This window comes from Trypanosoma melophagium (genome assembly GCF_022059095.1).
Source record: "Trypanosoma melophagium isolate St. Kilda chromosome Unknown ctg7segment0, whole genome shotgun sequence".
NCBI classification, from domain to species: domain Eukaryota; phylum Euglenozoa; class Kinetoplastea; order Trypanosomatida; family Trypanosomatidae; genus Trypanosoma; species Trypanosoma melophagium.
Window position 1 is genome coordinate 66431 of NW_027125190.1, and position 16567 is coordinate 82997.

At 40.0% G+C, this 16567-nt stretch overlaps 9 protein-coding genes across 9 annotated transcripts; all 9 read right to left on the reverse strand.

Moving 5' to 3' along the window:
• Positions 1-1107: 1107 nt before the first annotated feature.
• Positions 1108-2531, reverse strand: LSM04_005778 (Peptidase M20; the record flags this gene model as incomplete). The annotated part of the gene is made up of 2 exons (XM_067334041.1): positions 1108-2147; positions 2240-2531. 2 exons carry the CDS (start codon positions 2529-2531, stop codon positions 1108-1110), a joined length of 1332 nt encoding a protein of 443 aa, XP_067186622.1.
• Positions 2532-2748: 217 nt separating this feature from the next.
• Positions 2749-5153, reverse strand: LSM04_006871 (uncharacterized protein; the record flags this gene model as incomplete). The annotated part of the gene is made up of 2 exons (XM_067334053.1): positions 2749-2813; positions 2894-5153. The coding sequence occupies 2 exons, from the start codon at positions 5151-5153 to the stop codon at positions 2749-2751; spliced, it is 2325 nt and encodes a 774-aa protein (XP_067186647.1).
• Positions 5154-5542: 389 nt separating this feature from the next.
• LSM04_001276 (Short-chain dehydrogenase/reductase SDR) lies at positions 5543-6526 on the reverse strand (the record flags this gene model as incomplete). The annotated part of the gene is made up of 1 exon (XM_067334066.1): positions 5543-6526. One exon carries the CDS (start codon positions 6524-6526, stop codon positions 5543-5545), a length of 984 nt encoding a protein of 327 aa, XP_067186543.1.
• Positions 6527-7073: 547 nt separating this feature from the next.
• On the reverse strand, positions 7074-8366 carry LSM04_004405 (uncharacterized protein; the record flags this gene model as incomplete). The annotated part of the gene is made up of 1 exon (XM_067334077.1): positions 7074-8366. One exon carries the CDS (start codon positions 8364-8366, stop codon positions 7074-7076), a length of 1293 nt encoding a protein of 430 aa, XP_067186600.1.
• Positions 8367-8636: 270 nt separating this feature from the next.
• LSM04_004433 (uncharacterized protein) lies at positions 8637-9794 on the reverse strand (the record flags this gene model as incomplete). The annotated part of the gene is made up of 1 exon (XM_067334088.1): positions 8637-9794. The coding sequence occupies one exon, from the start codon at positions 9792-9794 to the stop codon at positions 8637-8639; it is 1158 nt and encodes a 385-aa protein (XP_067186601.1).
• A 498-nt stretch (positions 9795-10292) lies between these two features.
• Positions 10293-11039, reverse strand: LSM04_000462 (Ribulose-phosphate 3-epimerase-like; the record flags this gene model as incomplete). The annotated part of the gene is made up of 1 exon (XM_067334099.1): positions 10293-11039. One exon carries the CDS (start codon positions 11037-11039, stop codon positions 10293-10295), a length of 747 nt encoding a protein of 248 aa, XP_067186530.1.
• Positions 11040-11482: 443 nt separating this feature from the next.
• Positions 11483-12214, reverse strand: LSM04_002713 (uncharacterized protein; the record flags this gene model as incomplete). Its single annotated transcript, XM_067334110.1, has 1 exon — positions 11483-12214. One exon carries the CDS (start codon positions 12212-12214, stop codon positions 11483-11485), a length of 732 nt encoding a protein of 243 aa, XP_067186571.1.
• Positions 12215-13111: 897 nt separating this feature from the next.
• LSM04_000520 (Prenylated rab acceptor PRA1) lies at positions 13112-13747 on the reverse strand (the record flags this gene model as incomplete). The annotated part of the gene is made up of 1 exon (XM_067334121.1): positions 13112-13747. One exon carries the CDS (start codon positions 13745-13747, stop codon positions 13112-13114), a length of 636 nt encoding a protein of 211 aa, XP_067186531.1.
• A 421-nt stretch (positions 13748-14168) lies between these two features.
• LSM04_004140 (uncharacterized protein) lies at positions 14169-16553 on the reverse strand (the record flags this gene model as incomplete). Its single annotated transcript, XM_067334132.1, has 1 exon — positions 14169-16553. The coding sequence occupies one exon, from the start codon at positions 16551-16553 to the stop codon at positions 14169-14171; it is 2385 nt and encodes a 794-aa protein (XP_067186598.1).
• Positions 16554-16567: the final 14 nt, after the last annotated feature.

Genomic DNA, 16567 nt, shown 5'->3' on the forward strand with positions numbered 1-16567 from the left:
CCCCAAGCCGGGCCTTTGGGCAGGAGCCGGCCGCTGTTTTTGCGTGTGCTTGCGTGGTTTTCTTTTTTGTGTCTGCGGGTATCCCTCTTCTTCCTTCTGTGCGTTGTGCCGTGTCCTCCCTGGCGCAGTCGGCAGCGCGTTAGGCTGTTAACCTACAGGTCGTTGGTTCGAATCCAACGGGAGGAGTTTTTTCGCGCATTTTACACCAAAAACCAACGCAACAAAGCAGTAAATAAAAAATCCCCCACACCCACCGAAAGGATGGCGAACAAAACGCAAAAATAAGAAATCCCACCATTTTTTCTCCGGTTGGCTCTTCATCCGTGGCCGAGGGAATGGCGTCCCTATCCAATCGCCTCTTCCCGTTGTTCCGGCGCCCGGCGGTTAGGCGGGGTTCCCCTCCGATCGGCGACCGCCGGGGCGCCTGTGGTTTGAAAGGCCTTCATTTGCCTTCCTACTTCCTTTTCGCTCGAAAAACCGGCGGCAGAGGAAAAAAATTTATTTTTTGCAGAGAAAGATCTGACCGTTTTTTTTTGGTGAGACCCCACGGCCCCTCCCAAGGGGAGAACCAGTTCAAACAATAAAAACAAAAAATGAAGAAGATAAAAAGAGTGGGCGCGTTTTTTTTTTGTTTTTCCTGTTCTTCGAATTTGCCCCGTTACTAAAAAAATCAGATCCAGATCATCCCGAGGAAAAATATCAAATGTCGAAAAAGAGTGGGCGCGTTTTTTTCGTTTTTCCTATTCTTCGAATTTGCCCTGTTACTAAAAAAAATCAGATCCAGATCATCCCGAGGAAAGATATCAAATGTCGAAAAAATGAAGAAGATAAAGAAAAAAAGAGTGGGCGCGTTTTTTTTTGTTTTTCCTATTCTTCGAATTTGCCCTGTTACTAAAAAATCAGATCCAGATCATCCCGAGGAAAGATATCAAATGTCGAAAAAATGAAGAAGATAAAGAAAAAAAGAGTGGGCGCGTTTTTTTTTGTTTTTCCTATTCTTCGAATTTGCCCTGTTACTAAAAAATCAGATCCAGATCATCCCGAGGAAAGATATCAAATGTCGAAAAAATGAAGAAGATAAAGAAAAAAAAAACAATCATGTGCCCGCTACTTTGCTAGTTTTGGCGTGGCGTGGAAGTGATCCGCGATAACGCGTGCGACGCAAAGCGTGATTCCCTTGGCGAATGGGACATGGAGGAATTCATTTGGTCCATGGGCGTTGCTTTTTGGTCCGAGCACACCTGTGACAATAAACTGTGCCTGCGGGAACTTCTTCATCAGCATCGCAATGAACGGAATAGATCCACCCATTCCCTGTGAAGCAAATGGTTTTCCGAATGCTGTATGGCATCCCTCCGTGAGGGATTTGTGAAGCCAAGGTTGAATTTCTGGAGTGGCGCAACCAGATCCGGCGGTATCTGCGTGAAAATGAACCTTTGCACCATAAGGAGGGTTTGCCATCAATACCTTTCCAAGGGCTTCTGTTGCTTTTGCAGAATCCACCAAAGGTGGGACACGAAGTGAAAGTCGAAAAGTCGATTTTGCACGAACAACATTTCCTGCTTTCTCACTTTCTGGAAGATTAGAACCTGTTACGGTTAGAGAGGGTTTCCAAAAGTTACGAAGTGCGAGTTCAGCGTTGTCACCAGGCTCTGTAGAGACTCCAGGTAAAAGCGGATATTGTCCCTTGAAGTCAACTTCATTCATTACTTTCAAACCCTTCATAGCTGAATCAGGAACATCACAATATGCTTCAGGAATTTTTACCGTTCCAGTAGCAGAGTCTTCAACACGATCAAGCAGCATGCGTGCAATACGGAATGTGTCAGGCACCACACCACCTGCGAGACCACTGTGCATACCCTCTGTCGTTATTTCAATTGAAAGTACGCCTCCTCCAAGACCTCGAAGTGCTGTGGTAAGCCAAAGCTGTTCATAATTCATGGCTCCACTGTCAAGACAAATAAGTAAGTCCACATTCCCAATACGATTGCTGCACTTCTCAATATAGAAAGGCAAGTCAAAGCTTCCAGATTCTTCACATGCTTCAATAATTGTAACGATGCGTCCATGAGGTAATCCATGTTTCTGAACTGCTGCCACAGCGCTTAATGCTGAATAAATGGCATACCCATCATCTGCGCCACCTCGACCATAGAGTTTTCCGTCACGGTATACCGGTTTGTAAGGGTGTAGACCTTCTCCCCATGGGGAAGAGGCGGTTGTTTATCCATGTGACCATACATTAAAAGAGTATTGGCAGTGGGTTTTGTTCCTTCAATTTCCACAATAAGAAAAGGGGTACGTCCCTTTTCCTCAATTACTTCATACTTAAGACCTTTAATTGGTTGTGTTTTCACCCAATCAGTAATAACCTTCATAGCTTTACCCATGAAGCCATTGGTGGCCCACTCTGGATCATAATGAGGGCTTTGGTTTGGTACTTCAATGTACGCAGAGATGGAAGGTAATATGGTCTTGTCCCATTCTTGCGAAATGGTTTTAGACACAGCAGTCCAATCAGTCGTCATTTTATTTTTCGAATTCTTTCTATATATGTATATAGAGATTGAAAAAAAGAAAGAAAGAAGGAAACCCCCCCAAAAAAAGAGCATAAATTAGAAATCACTTTATTTGTTTCTCTACGTGTTGCTGTGGTACAGGACCCACACATAGTTTCTCACATTGAAAATACTACGAAACGAAAATGGAAAGAAAAAACATATTCACCTCGAAAGTTTAATTTCATCATCGTTTCCCCATCATGTTTCCATCGACAGGTTCGTCGTTAAAAAAACGGAGAGTTCCTTTACCTTATTATTTTCCCTCACATTAATATCGGGGTTTGCCTTTGGTAGATATTGTTTCTCATGTGAAGATGCCATCAAGGTACTATAATCCTCAACCAGAATAAACTCCCTTAACAATGCCATACTGTACGCATGTCCAGGTAAGGTAAAATGAAGGACAAGAGATTTTGAACCTTCTTTTGTTGTATCAGAGCCGGCAATTGCGAGAGCACCTACAGGTAATCGGTCTGCTAACCGATGACCATATTTACCTATGGGCCAGGGATTTTGGGGCTGCCCTCGTGAAGAGGCTGTATAACTCGAACGTTGTCGCAGTTCCATATCTGTAAGTAATTTATAGACTCTATCTCCTCCTTCCTCCTCAGAAATTGCGTTTGGTTCTGGAAGGGCTTTAACCCAAGGATGAACAGTGCGGGGGTGACCACTGGCTTTTGTGAAAAGTGGGCGAAATTTCACTTGAATAACAGACAAATCTTCAAGTTTACTTAAAGGGAGACGAAAACCCAATAGACATGATAATTCTTCTACAACCTCATTATCTTGTAGTCCAAAGGGAATAACAACGTCACGAAGTGTATAAGAGGCTCTAGCTTCCATTGTAAAAATTGGTAATACACCATGAAATCTTTTCTTACCATTACTATCAAGAGGACTATAAGATTTCTGATGAATCATAGACCCCATACAATCAATAGAATCTAACGGAAAAAGTTCCTGTTTTACTATATTTCTTTCATTCCATATATGTTCATTCTTATCCAATACAAAATCACCAACATCAGGAGAACTATCCAAGGAACATTTTCCTACTTCATGAATACGGCAACTAGCAAGAACGTTCCAAAGTAATGCAGCTTTACTTGTTGCAATTTGTCTCTTTAACCCTAATGGAATATGAAGTTGGTACCACTGTCTCAATACTGCAGGTCTATCCTCCCCTTGACGAAGAAGGTCCACCAATTCATTTATCCAACCTATAGAACGTGTATTTGATATACTATAACCAATACTAGCTGCAATAATGAGTGATTCAGCAGGCATATTTCGTTCCCATGCAGCAGCTGCATGATATGAACGGAAAGGACATGTCGGTGTTAAAGGACCAAAATAACGAGGTCCAAAGTAGTTGGGAAATAGAGCTAATTTTGATAATATTCTCTTTTCTAAATGAAGTCTTGTATTTGATGATGATGATGTTGTTGGTGAATTTGTGATACCTCTTATAAGCATACTATATTGCATCTGAGAATTATGACCATTGGAAGGGTCACAAGGGAAAGAACGCCAACCTAGAACTTGAATACTGAGCTGAAGCGGCCTAAGATTAACCTGTAATAATTGCTTCATCACATTTTCTCGATGAGTCTCAAAATTGTTACTAGTAGTCTTATTATTATTATCTGGGAATGTTACACGAAGACTACAGACTTGAACAGTTACAGCAGATTCTTCTAGTGCAATATTCGCGGCAAAATCTTCTGGGAGGCACAATCCATCACATGCTTCACTCATCAAAACAAATGCCTCTTGAAGTGAAAGTCTTTCTTTATACAAAACAAAATGTAGATATGGATTTTCCAATCCTAACAATCCCTGAGAATGAGCAGATGCCATAGTTGGTAATGTTGGATCAGTAAATGTAACTATTCTCCCACTCGGGAGTACTTCTGCTACCTGAACATCACTATTATATAAACGAAACCCACGCAGTCGATTATGCCGTAAACCATCTTTTCCTTGATACAATCTAGCCGAAATTCCTGCCTTAAGTTCTAAATTTTGCATATTAGATTGTGTATGCAACTTTCCAAACTCAGTAAGAATAGTAGAAAGTTCACCACCTTTTCGAATTGCTTGCAATAAATCTCGAGCAACTTGTAAAGCCTTTTCAATATCTATAGCATTCGCTACACGTCGAATAATAGTAGGATCCAATGATGGGTTAAAGAGAGATAAGACATCCTCTGCGTCTCTATTTGGTACACCTCCACCACCACTCTCAGTTTCCCCGTTGAGACTTATTTCTCTTGCGACACACAAATCCGGCGGCAATGGAACTGCTGCTGCTGTTGAATTTACCTGAAGAAACCCTCGCAAAGTACGAGAGAGATCCAAACTCTCACTCTCACTCGGAGATTCCTTTGCCATGCATGCGGTACATAAAGAGGAGGAGGAGGAGGCATTCGCCCAATGCGAGTGAAATTCCTTCACTACAGGTGAGATAAAAGGAGAGAAGTGCGATGCCACCGCATCGTTGTATTGATGAAAAGCGAGGCGCCGCACCCGCATTCGCCGGGTGACAGCCGCCATAGCGCTCTGCACCGTAGGGAGTCGTGGCGGCATTTGTATTCACTCCCACTAGAAATAGGAACAAATAAGAAAGAAAGAAGAAATAGGTGAAGAGACTGTGTTAGGGTCTATTAGACACACATACAGAGAGAGAGAGAGAGAGAGAGAGAAAATAGAGAGTGAGATTACTACCAAGAGGAATATATGTGTGAGGACGTCCCACTCACCTTTCCAACTCCGGAAAAAAAAAAAAGAAAAAACACGAACCCCCAGAGAACTGACTAGATGAAATTTTTTTTTTCTTTTCTCTAATGATAATATGTTGCTATGCTATCTCTCCATTTTTTTTTTTGCTTTCATGTCTGATTTTTTTTTTCTCTCCTTTACAATTACTTCCCAACTCCTCTCCCCCATCGCTACTGTTTAGCTTTCTTTTTCTTCTTCTACTTATTCTTTTTGGCGCGTATAGAAGAAGAGTCCACCAACTTTTTATGATCACCATTTAAAGAAGCGAAACGCACCACCAGTTCTGAAAGTACCTGAAAGTCAAGAAGCCTGTTTAGAAAGCGGAGTCCCGCCGATGTTAATCCCTGATCCCAAACCGTTAAACGCCCCGCGGCAGCAAATATTTGATTCGCAATATTCATTGGACTTCCTGCTGCCTTTAGCGCTACCCTTAACGAATCTAACATGGGTCCTTGTGTTTTAAAAAAGTTGGTGTTTACAGGTGAAGGATGTATCACCACTACATCGATGCCGGCATCACGCACCTCAGAAGCAAGTGAAGTGGCGAAATTAGTTAAAAATGCCTTTGTGGGTCCATACATAGCGGCTGTTGGACTCGGCAAATAACAGGCAGAAGAGGAAGTAAAGGTTACAAGACCACGACGACCGCGTTCCATCATTTTACGTAGAAAGTGATGTGTTATTGGTATGACACAAGAAGCATTACACTCCATATTAGCTCGTAGGCGATCCATGGAGGCGTCTTCAAATAATCCGGTACTTATGTATCCAGCATTATTGAAAAGAAGCGTGATTTCAATATCTTTTGTAGCTTCAATAATTTCAGACATATATTTCATACTTCCATCACCCAAGTCAACCCCAACCTTGCGAAAATTTTGTTTTGGGTATTTCTTTTGAAATTCAGCAAAAGTCTTGTTTGCCAATGGATCATCTAAGGCGACAAGAACGACATTTATTTCTTGTTCAGCAAGTTTTTCAGCAATAGCTTTACCGATACCACTACTGGCACCAGTAACAAGGCCCCACTCGGCATTATACTTTTTCTTAAGGTTTTGTGGGATACGTAATGCCAGCTGCTGTACTAAAACTCCTACCAGGTATGTACCCAGACTGAAAATACCAACAAATACGGAAAGGTAATAGAAGACTGACCACAACAGAGCAACAAGAATGAACATGGTCTTCTCTTGTAATGTATATTTCTTTTTTTTTTTAAATGAGTTTTCTCTTCTTCTTTTGTTTTTTCGTTTTGCTTGTCTTTACTTATCTGTTATTATTTTTTGTGAACCTATTTTTTTTTTCTCCTTATCGAAAGAAGAACAAAAAACAAACAAAGAAAAGAAAAAAGAAAAATTACATCAAGTCAGAAACTGAAGAATTAAAAAAGAAGAAAACTATACAGACAAAATCTTAAAGGTCATCAGATGGGAGATAAAGAGACTTTTAATGAAATCGCATCGACATTTTCACCACATCCGTTCCGTGAAAAAAAAGAAGTAATAAAGTAGAATATCAGATAAAAAGCAAAAATAAAAATAAAATAAACACTAAATAGCACCTAGAAATAACAACAATAAAAAAAAAGAAAAAAAACTGTAAACTCAGCAACTCATGTTCGAAATTTCCAAAAACTTTATTTCGTGTATCGTTTGCTCTTTATTTTATTTTTTTTTGCTCTTCACTCTCTTCGCTAATAATTATGTCAATATTCGTACGATTCATACTCTACAATTCATCCTTTGGAAAGTAGAAAGTACGCACAACCTTAACACTTTCTCCTGTCATAGTTGCTGACAAATCCACCTGAATAGAAAGTAATCGAGCCTTCAACGCCAACCCTTTTGGGGAAACATTTAACTGAACCACATGTGCTATACATGAGGCTGGTTTATTGGCCATGGGTCTAAGTGCTAATGTGTACATGGATCTATTATAATCCCGATACTTGCAGAGAGTTTCGTACAATGCATCTTCAGGTATTGCAAGACGTGATTTGGAACTCATACTATTTATGTAATCATTCCATGCCCTAACAAATTTATAATCACTCAAGCCACTTTCTGCACCAGTTGCCACAGGAATTCGATTACTTGAACTTTCAAAAATAGGAAAGTGAAAGAGATGAAAAGTGCCTGTGTCAGAAACACAGGCAGCAACTGTATCTGTGGAGGATACAAGTAAGCCAAGAGTGTGAACCAAGTTTGGGGTTTTACCGCGTGAAAAGCGAGCTAAGACTATACCATTTTCCACATCTAATAATTTAAGCGATGTCCCTCGTTCACTCACCGTAAGAGCTCGAGTTCCATCAGAAGTAATCGTAACACAATTCACCTCATTACGGTGAATCTCCACAATATTTTCACTCAAAGGACGCATATCCATATCTGTCAAACACGTAGGTGTAAGTTGTGAGAAGGAGGAATCTAATTTCTGTTCAGCCACGTAGCGAATACAACGCACAGATCCTATACTCGGTCCAGGAATAACTCCAAGTAAAAGGGAAAAACAAACCCCAGCTGCTGGTTTTTTCACAAGAATAGTCCCTAACGCCAGAGTCTTAGCATTTATAACAGATCCTGTAGTTTTCCTTGAAATCGGAAATGAGTGAACCTTTTTTAATACATGATTAAAAAGGTGTATCACACCACGTTCGCCCACTATAACTAAACGAGGATGAAATCGTAATGCCGTTACAGGAGAGGAAAGTGTTATACTTGCCAAAACCGATTCTTTCCCTTCTTGTCCCTCATCAATAGCAACATCATATATAGAAACAGTAGATCGATGCGAGGGCGACCAGCCGGCTATAATAATAACATTACTTTGTCCATGTAATGCCATAACGCCTACACCGCCTACAATAGAACGGTGAAGGACCTCCTGCAACCAGCCATCTTCTTCTAATAATAACTCCGTACTGTAAATAATAAAACCATGCAGTAATCCAACGGCAAGATTGGTTCCCTCATTATTCCAACAAAGACATGTCACCTGCTGATTTGATTGTCCTTCTAACATTTTCTTTTTCTTTTGTTTCTCTATTTCTCTATCCCTTTTGCTATATCTTGGACTTACAACATCCCCCCAAAAAAGAAACAAAAAAAGAAAAAGAAAAGAAACATCAAAGATAGAAAGAAATCAAAAACAAAACACAAACAAATAACGATGCTCTATATTTTTTATTATTTAAATAATAGGGAATATATCATTTCCCTCTTCCATATACTATCAAGCACCACGATTTTTGTTTTAAAATAATGTATATTGTACTCCTTCTCATCCTCCCACTCAGGGAATAAGTATATGACGCAAGTTATCTTCACGTGTAGACATACGACGAGCAAGTTTTCCACAACTGTTAACAGCCTTGGAATGTAGTGAAATTCCTGTAGAAGTGGTAGAAGACTTCTGATTTACCTCAAGAAAATTTGGATGACTCTTAATACTACTACCATCAATACCCATCTTTTGTAGACTTCTATATTCTCTTTGGGGTGCCAAAACAGAGAGTGGTGATCCTTTCGTAATAAGAGAAAGATAATGACAAAGATATGCAGTACGAATGGTTTCATTTTCACATACCTGTGTTAAGGAGAATAAATTCCTTACAGGTTCTGGTAGAGTCATACGTACCTTAGATATCTGCATAATGGCATCAAACTCATTTACAGGACTCCAAACTACTACTTTTATACTTGACTTACTCATACTGCTAGATTGCATCTCCATCAAGTAATGCAATGAATGTATAGTCGACATACGAGCGCTACGCTCTTGAAGAGAAATTTGCCCTCGATGCTGATCCTGCTGTTCTTGCTCTTTATTTGAAGATTTACAGTTCTGTGGATATGCCTCTGTTCTTAACTGAAGGAGTGCTGTGAAAGGTACTACTACTACCACCGCAGGAACAATTTTTGCTTTAGAAGATTCCTCTTTTCCTCCAGCCTCCTTTACGGCTTCCGTCCATATTGTAAGAGAACGACCTGCGAGAAGCGGTTCACGCAGAAATGACGTGGTGACGAGTTCGCGGGCGCCTGCCTCACATGTGGGATGAAGCCACGATTCGTTATTCTTATCATTATTCTTATTGTTAGTAGTAGTATTACTGGTTGTCTTATCTGCCCACCACCACGAACTGCTATGGTTCTTATTCTGATTATTATTATTATTATTATTATCGACTTGGAGGTCGACATCTGTCCAACTACGAGAGACCACACTGCTTAACAACGCTGCATCCACATCGCAGCGCCCCGCATGAAGGGTGGCGGCAATATTATTATTGTTATTACTATTATTATTTGCATTTCGCATAGATGCCTGTGCGGATTTCAGTGCTTGAATGTAAAGCGTAAACCACTCACCGTATGGCACTGCGGCAATACTGCGGTGGGGTACGGCCGCTACCCGCTCAAGGAGGCGTGTGAAGAAGACATTCTCCCGCATGGAGAGAAACCTTCTATGTTATACTTCACCCCTGGTAAAGAGAGAAAGAAATAAAAAAATGAAAAAGTATATATATATATATATATATATATATATATATATATATATACTGACACACACAAAGAGGCAAAAACAAAGAAAAAAGAATGTATCAAGAGTGAAAAAAAATGAAAGAAGAGCAGTTTTTTCCAGAATCGGTACATGGAAAAAAAAACAAATAAATATTAATACCGATGCGTGTACATGATAATGAATATATATATATATATATATACATACATACATACATACATATATAATATAATATAATATTTATTCGTTATTTTTGAAAGAGGGGTAGATGATAGGTGAGAGTAGAAGAAACTGCAAACTCAGACATACGCATCTTTCCCCTCATTCTTTTCCTTTCTTCATTGTCTTTTTTTTTGTTGTTGAAACGTTAAATATGATATTATTACTTTGTACGTTTTTTTTCTTGCTTTTTTTTGTTTTCTTGTCTTACTCGCGTGGGAGATGTTTCTTCACCGTACTCCGCAGGGCTTCCGTTGCCTCCTTCCTTGATTTCGCCCTGAAAATAGACGTTCCAGCCACAATCACATTAGCGCCTGCCTTCGCCGCTGCCTCAATTGTCTTTTCACTCAAACCCCCATCCACTTCAATATTTAAATGTGGATAGGCCTGACGCAGTTCCACTACTTTGGGCATCATATCCTGCATAAATGACTGCCCGCCAAATCCCGGTTCCACTGTCATGACAAGTACGAGATCAACCAATCGTTCCTTCACAAGTTCCACTACGGCACTGGCGGGTGTTTTTGGTTTAATCGCCACCCCACACTGCATACCAGCCGCACGAATTTGTCGAGCCACTTCCTTTGGATTTTCTGTTGCCTCAATGTGAAATGTCATTTGTGACGCACCGGCCTTTGCCATTTCCTGCACCCAGCGATCGGGATTTGTAATCATGCAATGTACATCTAAAAAGGCGTGTGGGAGATGTTTACGTAGAGCCTCTACAACACACATCCCAATAGAGATATTAGGCACAAAGTGTCCATCCATAACATCAACGTGAAGCCACTCTGCGGCCCCACCTTCTAATGAGAGAACATCCTTGCATTCATCCAATAGTCTTGCAAAGTCTGAGGCGAGAATGGATGGGGCAATAATAGGCCGCAGGGGATCGGCCCGCTCAGCACTTAACCATGAGTTTCGATCTTGATGATCAAATAGCATTGTTGTCATTTTTTTTTTTCGTTTTCTCTCCTTTTTTCTTTTTTTAATTGGAGTGAAATTTAAGTGCAAGAAAGCTTAGTAGTATTATTAGTAATAGTAGTAGTAGTAGTAGTCTGGTGTGGGGCGAATCCATGATTAGAGCAAGAATAATAAAAGAATGAAGATGGAATAGAAAATTGTGAGTGAGTTTGTGTATTTGCATGTCATAAAGGTTGGATAGGTAAAAATATAAAGACAACGGATCATCAAAGAAGAAAAAGACGATTTATAGACACTGATCAACTGACAGTGTTCATCAATTTACAAAAAAAAAAACTACTTTACACGTAGAGTTAAACAGGTAAATGTGAGAAATAGAAAGAGATAAAATAAATGATGATAGAATAGGATGTATAATCTCACCTAACCTGATTTTCATCATCAAAAAAAAACAACAACCTTTACTACATTTTTCATCCGACAAGCATCATCCACGCCTCATCTACCATATGTTGCGCCTTATAACTTTCCCACTCACTCCGAACCTTATCTGCAACCTTTTCCAGTGCAGACTCCAGCGAAAGCGCAGGAATACAACCTTCAACTGTCGCCGTTGTCTGTGTTGATGCCGCGGTATGTCCACTTAACCACAAGGAAAGTTGTATAGCGCGAGTTGGATGTGCGAGATCGGCACGAAGGGCAAGAATAAGTTCTTGCAAACATCCGTGCATTTGTGAAAGTACTGCTAACAAGGCATGAACTCCCACCATATGATTTGTATTTTTTCCATAATCCACTTCTGCCGAACCCGATCGTGATATCGTAGATGTATTCGATTGCGATGGTGGTTTAAATGCCTCTTTTGCCTGTTGAAGTTTATTATACCACGTCTGCTGTGTAGTTCCTAGTGATCGGAGAAGCGTATTCACATCCTCCGCATGTTGGGCAATAATAAGCTCAATGGTGGAATCCGGAAAAGCAACAAGAACACCTAACGGATCTGTACAACAGCGTGGAAGTGAAGCAGACGAAATATCTTTTGTTGTTGTTGTTGTAGATGATAATGAAGATACACCAAATCTTCGAAAAGCCTCCTGGACAACTACAGACTGTGAAGTGATATTGCGAATTGCCTCAATATTGGCAATAAAGGCATCCATCAGGTTTTGACACTCACGGAAACGCTGCACCACCACTGAAGCCATGGTCTTCATTATTTTTTGTGAATATATATATATATATATATATATAAACACGTGTTTGCACAGCATTATAGTATGCAGGAAAGGAAAGAAAATAAGAAAAGAATAGAAAAGAAAACAAAAATAAATAAATAAAACACATACTCAGAGACACACAAGCGAAAATCCACAAGAAAGAATCAACACAAAAAAGGAAGAAGGTATAAATAAATTACAATGATGATGAATAGTCTGGAAAACGAAAAAAAATCTGGAGTGCATTTGTCATTATAGTGGTTGAAAGCAGCAAATACAGGAGAGAAAAATATGTAAATAAGTAAATCAGTCATGTTGCAAAAGGGAAGAAAAAACAATCAAACAGCAACATCATGTTTGTCAATGTGGCTCTAAACCTTCTATATTTTCTTTCACTATAACCCAAGTATTCCTTTTTTTTCCCATCTTCTCCCGCTCCCACTATATTTGTACATCAACATGAATACCACAAATCTCAGATGTGAATATACCCACAAGAGAATTAGAATAAGAGAGAATCGCCCACACCCTCATCTTTTCCTTTTATACTCATATATATATATATATATATATATATATATATATATATATATATATATATAAACACGTCCTATGCGTTTTTGTGCTTGGGTGTGTGTGTGAATTATCGTTCCTCGTTTATTCCTTTTCCTACCTTCTGTCATATTCCTATTTTTCTTCCTCTTTCTGAAACCAGGTATCCACATTCCATACAGATATAATTGAATTGGTCATTTCATTTCTCACATACACCTCCATCTCATCCATTCCCCCTTATTGTCATATTTTTCTTTATATATATACACATATATATATATATATATATATATATATATATAATACAAATAAATGTATGTATGTATTCTTTCACACGAAGGAGAAGGGTTGTTCTTCCAGTGTTGGCTTTCGTAGCACTGCATGGGCTACAACGATGCCAAGTGATGATAGCACCAACCAAAACACCACTGAACTACCATTCGAAAGGAAAAAAGAAACTCCACCGAAAAGAAGAATAAATATATAAGCTTGTGAGAAGGTAATCTCTCGATTAGCCAATGTAAAATGATTACTATTCGTTGCCGCTGCCGCCGATCGCTTAGTGCTTACATACCACCACATCATCACCGTAATAAACAAGCAGAGACTGAATGAAGGGTTAAGCAAAAGCACATATGAGGAACCCACAAGCGCCATAATAATATAATTATGATAGTAATAATTTATATTGCGATTAAGTCGACTCAGTGAATCACTTAAACCGGCTGGTGAGGAAAAACTTTGTCTGTCAAAGAAATCTTTCCATGGACGCACAAGGGCCAACTGCCGCCGTGTTCCATCCACCGTACATGTATAGTAATATTGTACTTTTCCCATAAATGTGGTGGGAACGACAGTTGCTGGAAAAGGTTCATCCGTTCCTTTAAGAGAAGCCGTGGCAGCAGAGGCGTCTTCGGCGCCATCCACAAAGGCCATTTCTGTTTTCGTCGGTCCTATTCCCTGCATTATATATATTTATAAGCCGAACGTTTTTTTTCTTTTCTTCTTTATTTTTCTCTTACTTTCCAACAATCAAAGAAGGAAAAATAAATAAAAACAACAAATCCTAAGAGAGACATATATATATATATATATATATATATATATATATATATATATATATTTCGCACACTGGAAGTACAAAAAAAAAAAAAAACACAACAGATACAAGCACACCACCACACAAAAAAAAATTCTCTATAAAAGGAGCGGAGGAGGTTTATTATTCGTCATCCCACTCCAGTCGTTTTTTCTACATCTTCTTTTTCTTTCTTTTCCTTTCCAAAAAAAAAGGAAAAAACAAAAGGAAGCAAAAAAAAAAAAAAATAAATAAAACGCAGCACAAACCAACTGTATAAATTAAAAAAATTCTCTATTCAACAATCGCCTATCGTCCTTTAAAGAACTTAATGCGCATTATAAGGGATCGTCGCATAATATCCAGAAGCTCCGGCGCCTTTGAAGCGGGTGTACCATTCACACTCTGAATACGCCACTCCGTCTTCACTGGGGGTTTTTGAAATGTTTTATAAAACGGATGTCTACGGCGAAGATCATGTTTTGATGCCAACGAGGGGAGGCCTGTCATACGCACTGCACGGTCTAAACCCCCGCCAATACTTTCAAGTGTGAGTCCCCACTTTTTATCCGTAGATTCACGGCGAATGATCATCTCACTTGGTGTTAACAACTCAATCGTAGTATCATTTGGCATCACAAGAGGTTCTGGGAGACTAGTGCTATCAGAAACCTCCGCCACAGGGTGATCCTTCTCATCCTCTACTTCTCGTTTTTGTTGTTCCTTTTTCTTTTTCTCTTGCTCTTCCAACAATTGCCGTTCATTTTCCTTTTCCTGTTCCTGTCTAAGTTGTTCTTCTCTCTGCCTCCGTTCTTCTTCCTGCAACCGCAACAATTGCCGTTCCCGTTCCCTTGCTTCTTCTTCTTCTTGCTGCTGCTGTTCTTGTTCTTGTAGTAGTTTTAACTTTTCTTGTTGCTCTTGAACTATTTGTTTTTGTTCCGGTTCCTCTGCGGTATCCTCATCGGCGACAGCTGGATATGTTTCCTTCACATCCTCCTCCTCTGCTGTTTGCGGCGGTTCTGCCGTTAATTCCTCCGCCTCATTCGCCTCTGCCACATCCACCGCCGCGTCCACATCCTCCGCATGCACTTCCGCTTTCTTTCGATTAGACTTTCGACTTTTCTTTTTATTCGTTGGCGTTCCAGAGGGAGTAAGCGTTTTCTCACCCACCAATGGAGTTGTCATTGTCATTGTTGCTGTATTTGTATTTGTATGTGTATGTGTTGTTTCTATACCAGGAGAAATAAAAGCAGATGTCGTCTCCTGCTGCCCGACAGATGTGGATTTACGACGCAGTCCCATCATTGCAGGTGTGAGTACCACAAGATTTAATACAACCGTCTCTGGATGGGCACATAACGCAGCGGCTTGATTCGGCGTTGTTACTTCTACGCCATTTACCGCCAATAGTACAACTGTGCCTTTATACTCGGAAAAGAAAATTTTGGCACCTGTGGAGAGATTGTGGGTAGGAATATGCTGAACTACAAGATCTTCAGAAAAGTCAAAACCCCAAGGCATATAGCGATCAGGACGATGTAAGACAATCATCGCACGTTGCCCAGAGGATCCTTCTCCTCCTTGATTGGGTAAAAAGAATGCCAGTTGTCTAACATGTAGTTGTTTAAATGTATCGGATTTTAACTTCATAGTGATACGTTTATACTCACTTGTGTTATATCTTATAATTTCTAAAACTTCTTGAGCACCATCAGGTAATATATCTGGTACTTCGGTTGAGTTAATTGCAACCACTGAAGCTCCTTCAGTGGTGCACCGCAGTAAACGGTGTAATTCCTCTCCTTCAGCAGAAGCGCTACGAAGTGCAATATCTACGCCCACTAATCTTCCACATTCATTAAAAATTAATCCCCACGGGGATGTTAAATCTTTTCGACGAATTGTCACTGTAGATGACTCACGATCAATTGATTGAACCTTAGTACTACTTTTTCCATTATTAGTCATATTTGGAGATTGTAATGTGCTGTTCTCAACTAGTTCTACCCACTGTGCAAGTTGATAGTACTGCATTGATAAAACAGGCATTAACTGTTCAGCTGCCTCTGGAGCAGAGTCCATAAGTTGCACACATGGAAAAGTAACGAGTAAATTATCATAAGATGCTTCAAAATCATTTAAAAGTATAATAGTAGTATTTAACGCCGCCACCTGTTCCTCACTACGCATATCTGTAGGACAACTATCTATTTCTGCTTTAAGACGCATTCGCAGTTGTTGTAAAAACATTTCCACACGAAGTTTAACACTAACCCACGCAATCACATGAAGGCCTTCAATTACACCCGCCTGAGGGGCTTTCCTTTGTGCAATATACTCAGCGAGTACAGCCGCAATCTCTGTAGAATCCAACTGCCCCAATACCACTTCCCTATGAAAAGAGACGAGACCGAAACGAATAATATCAGCCAAATCCAGTAATGCTTCTCGTGGTGTCATTAACACCTCCGCCTCTCGTTGACAAAGTTCATTCAATCGTGCCATTACCGTAGCAATACGGCGGGCCACAAGAAACGCGTGGGGTTCTTTGTTTGAAGGCGGTTGATGTACGGGACTGTACGGGGCGTAGAGAAGTTCTGCGGCCGCACCCCACTCCTGCAGTCGCTGCTCCGTATTTAGACCGTCCTCCATCCGGACCCTCACGGCCTCTTTGCGGGATTTACCTTTAGACATTAATAATAATAATA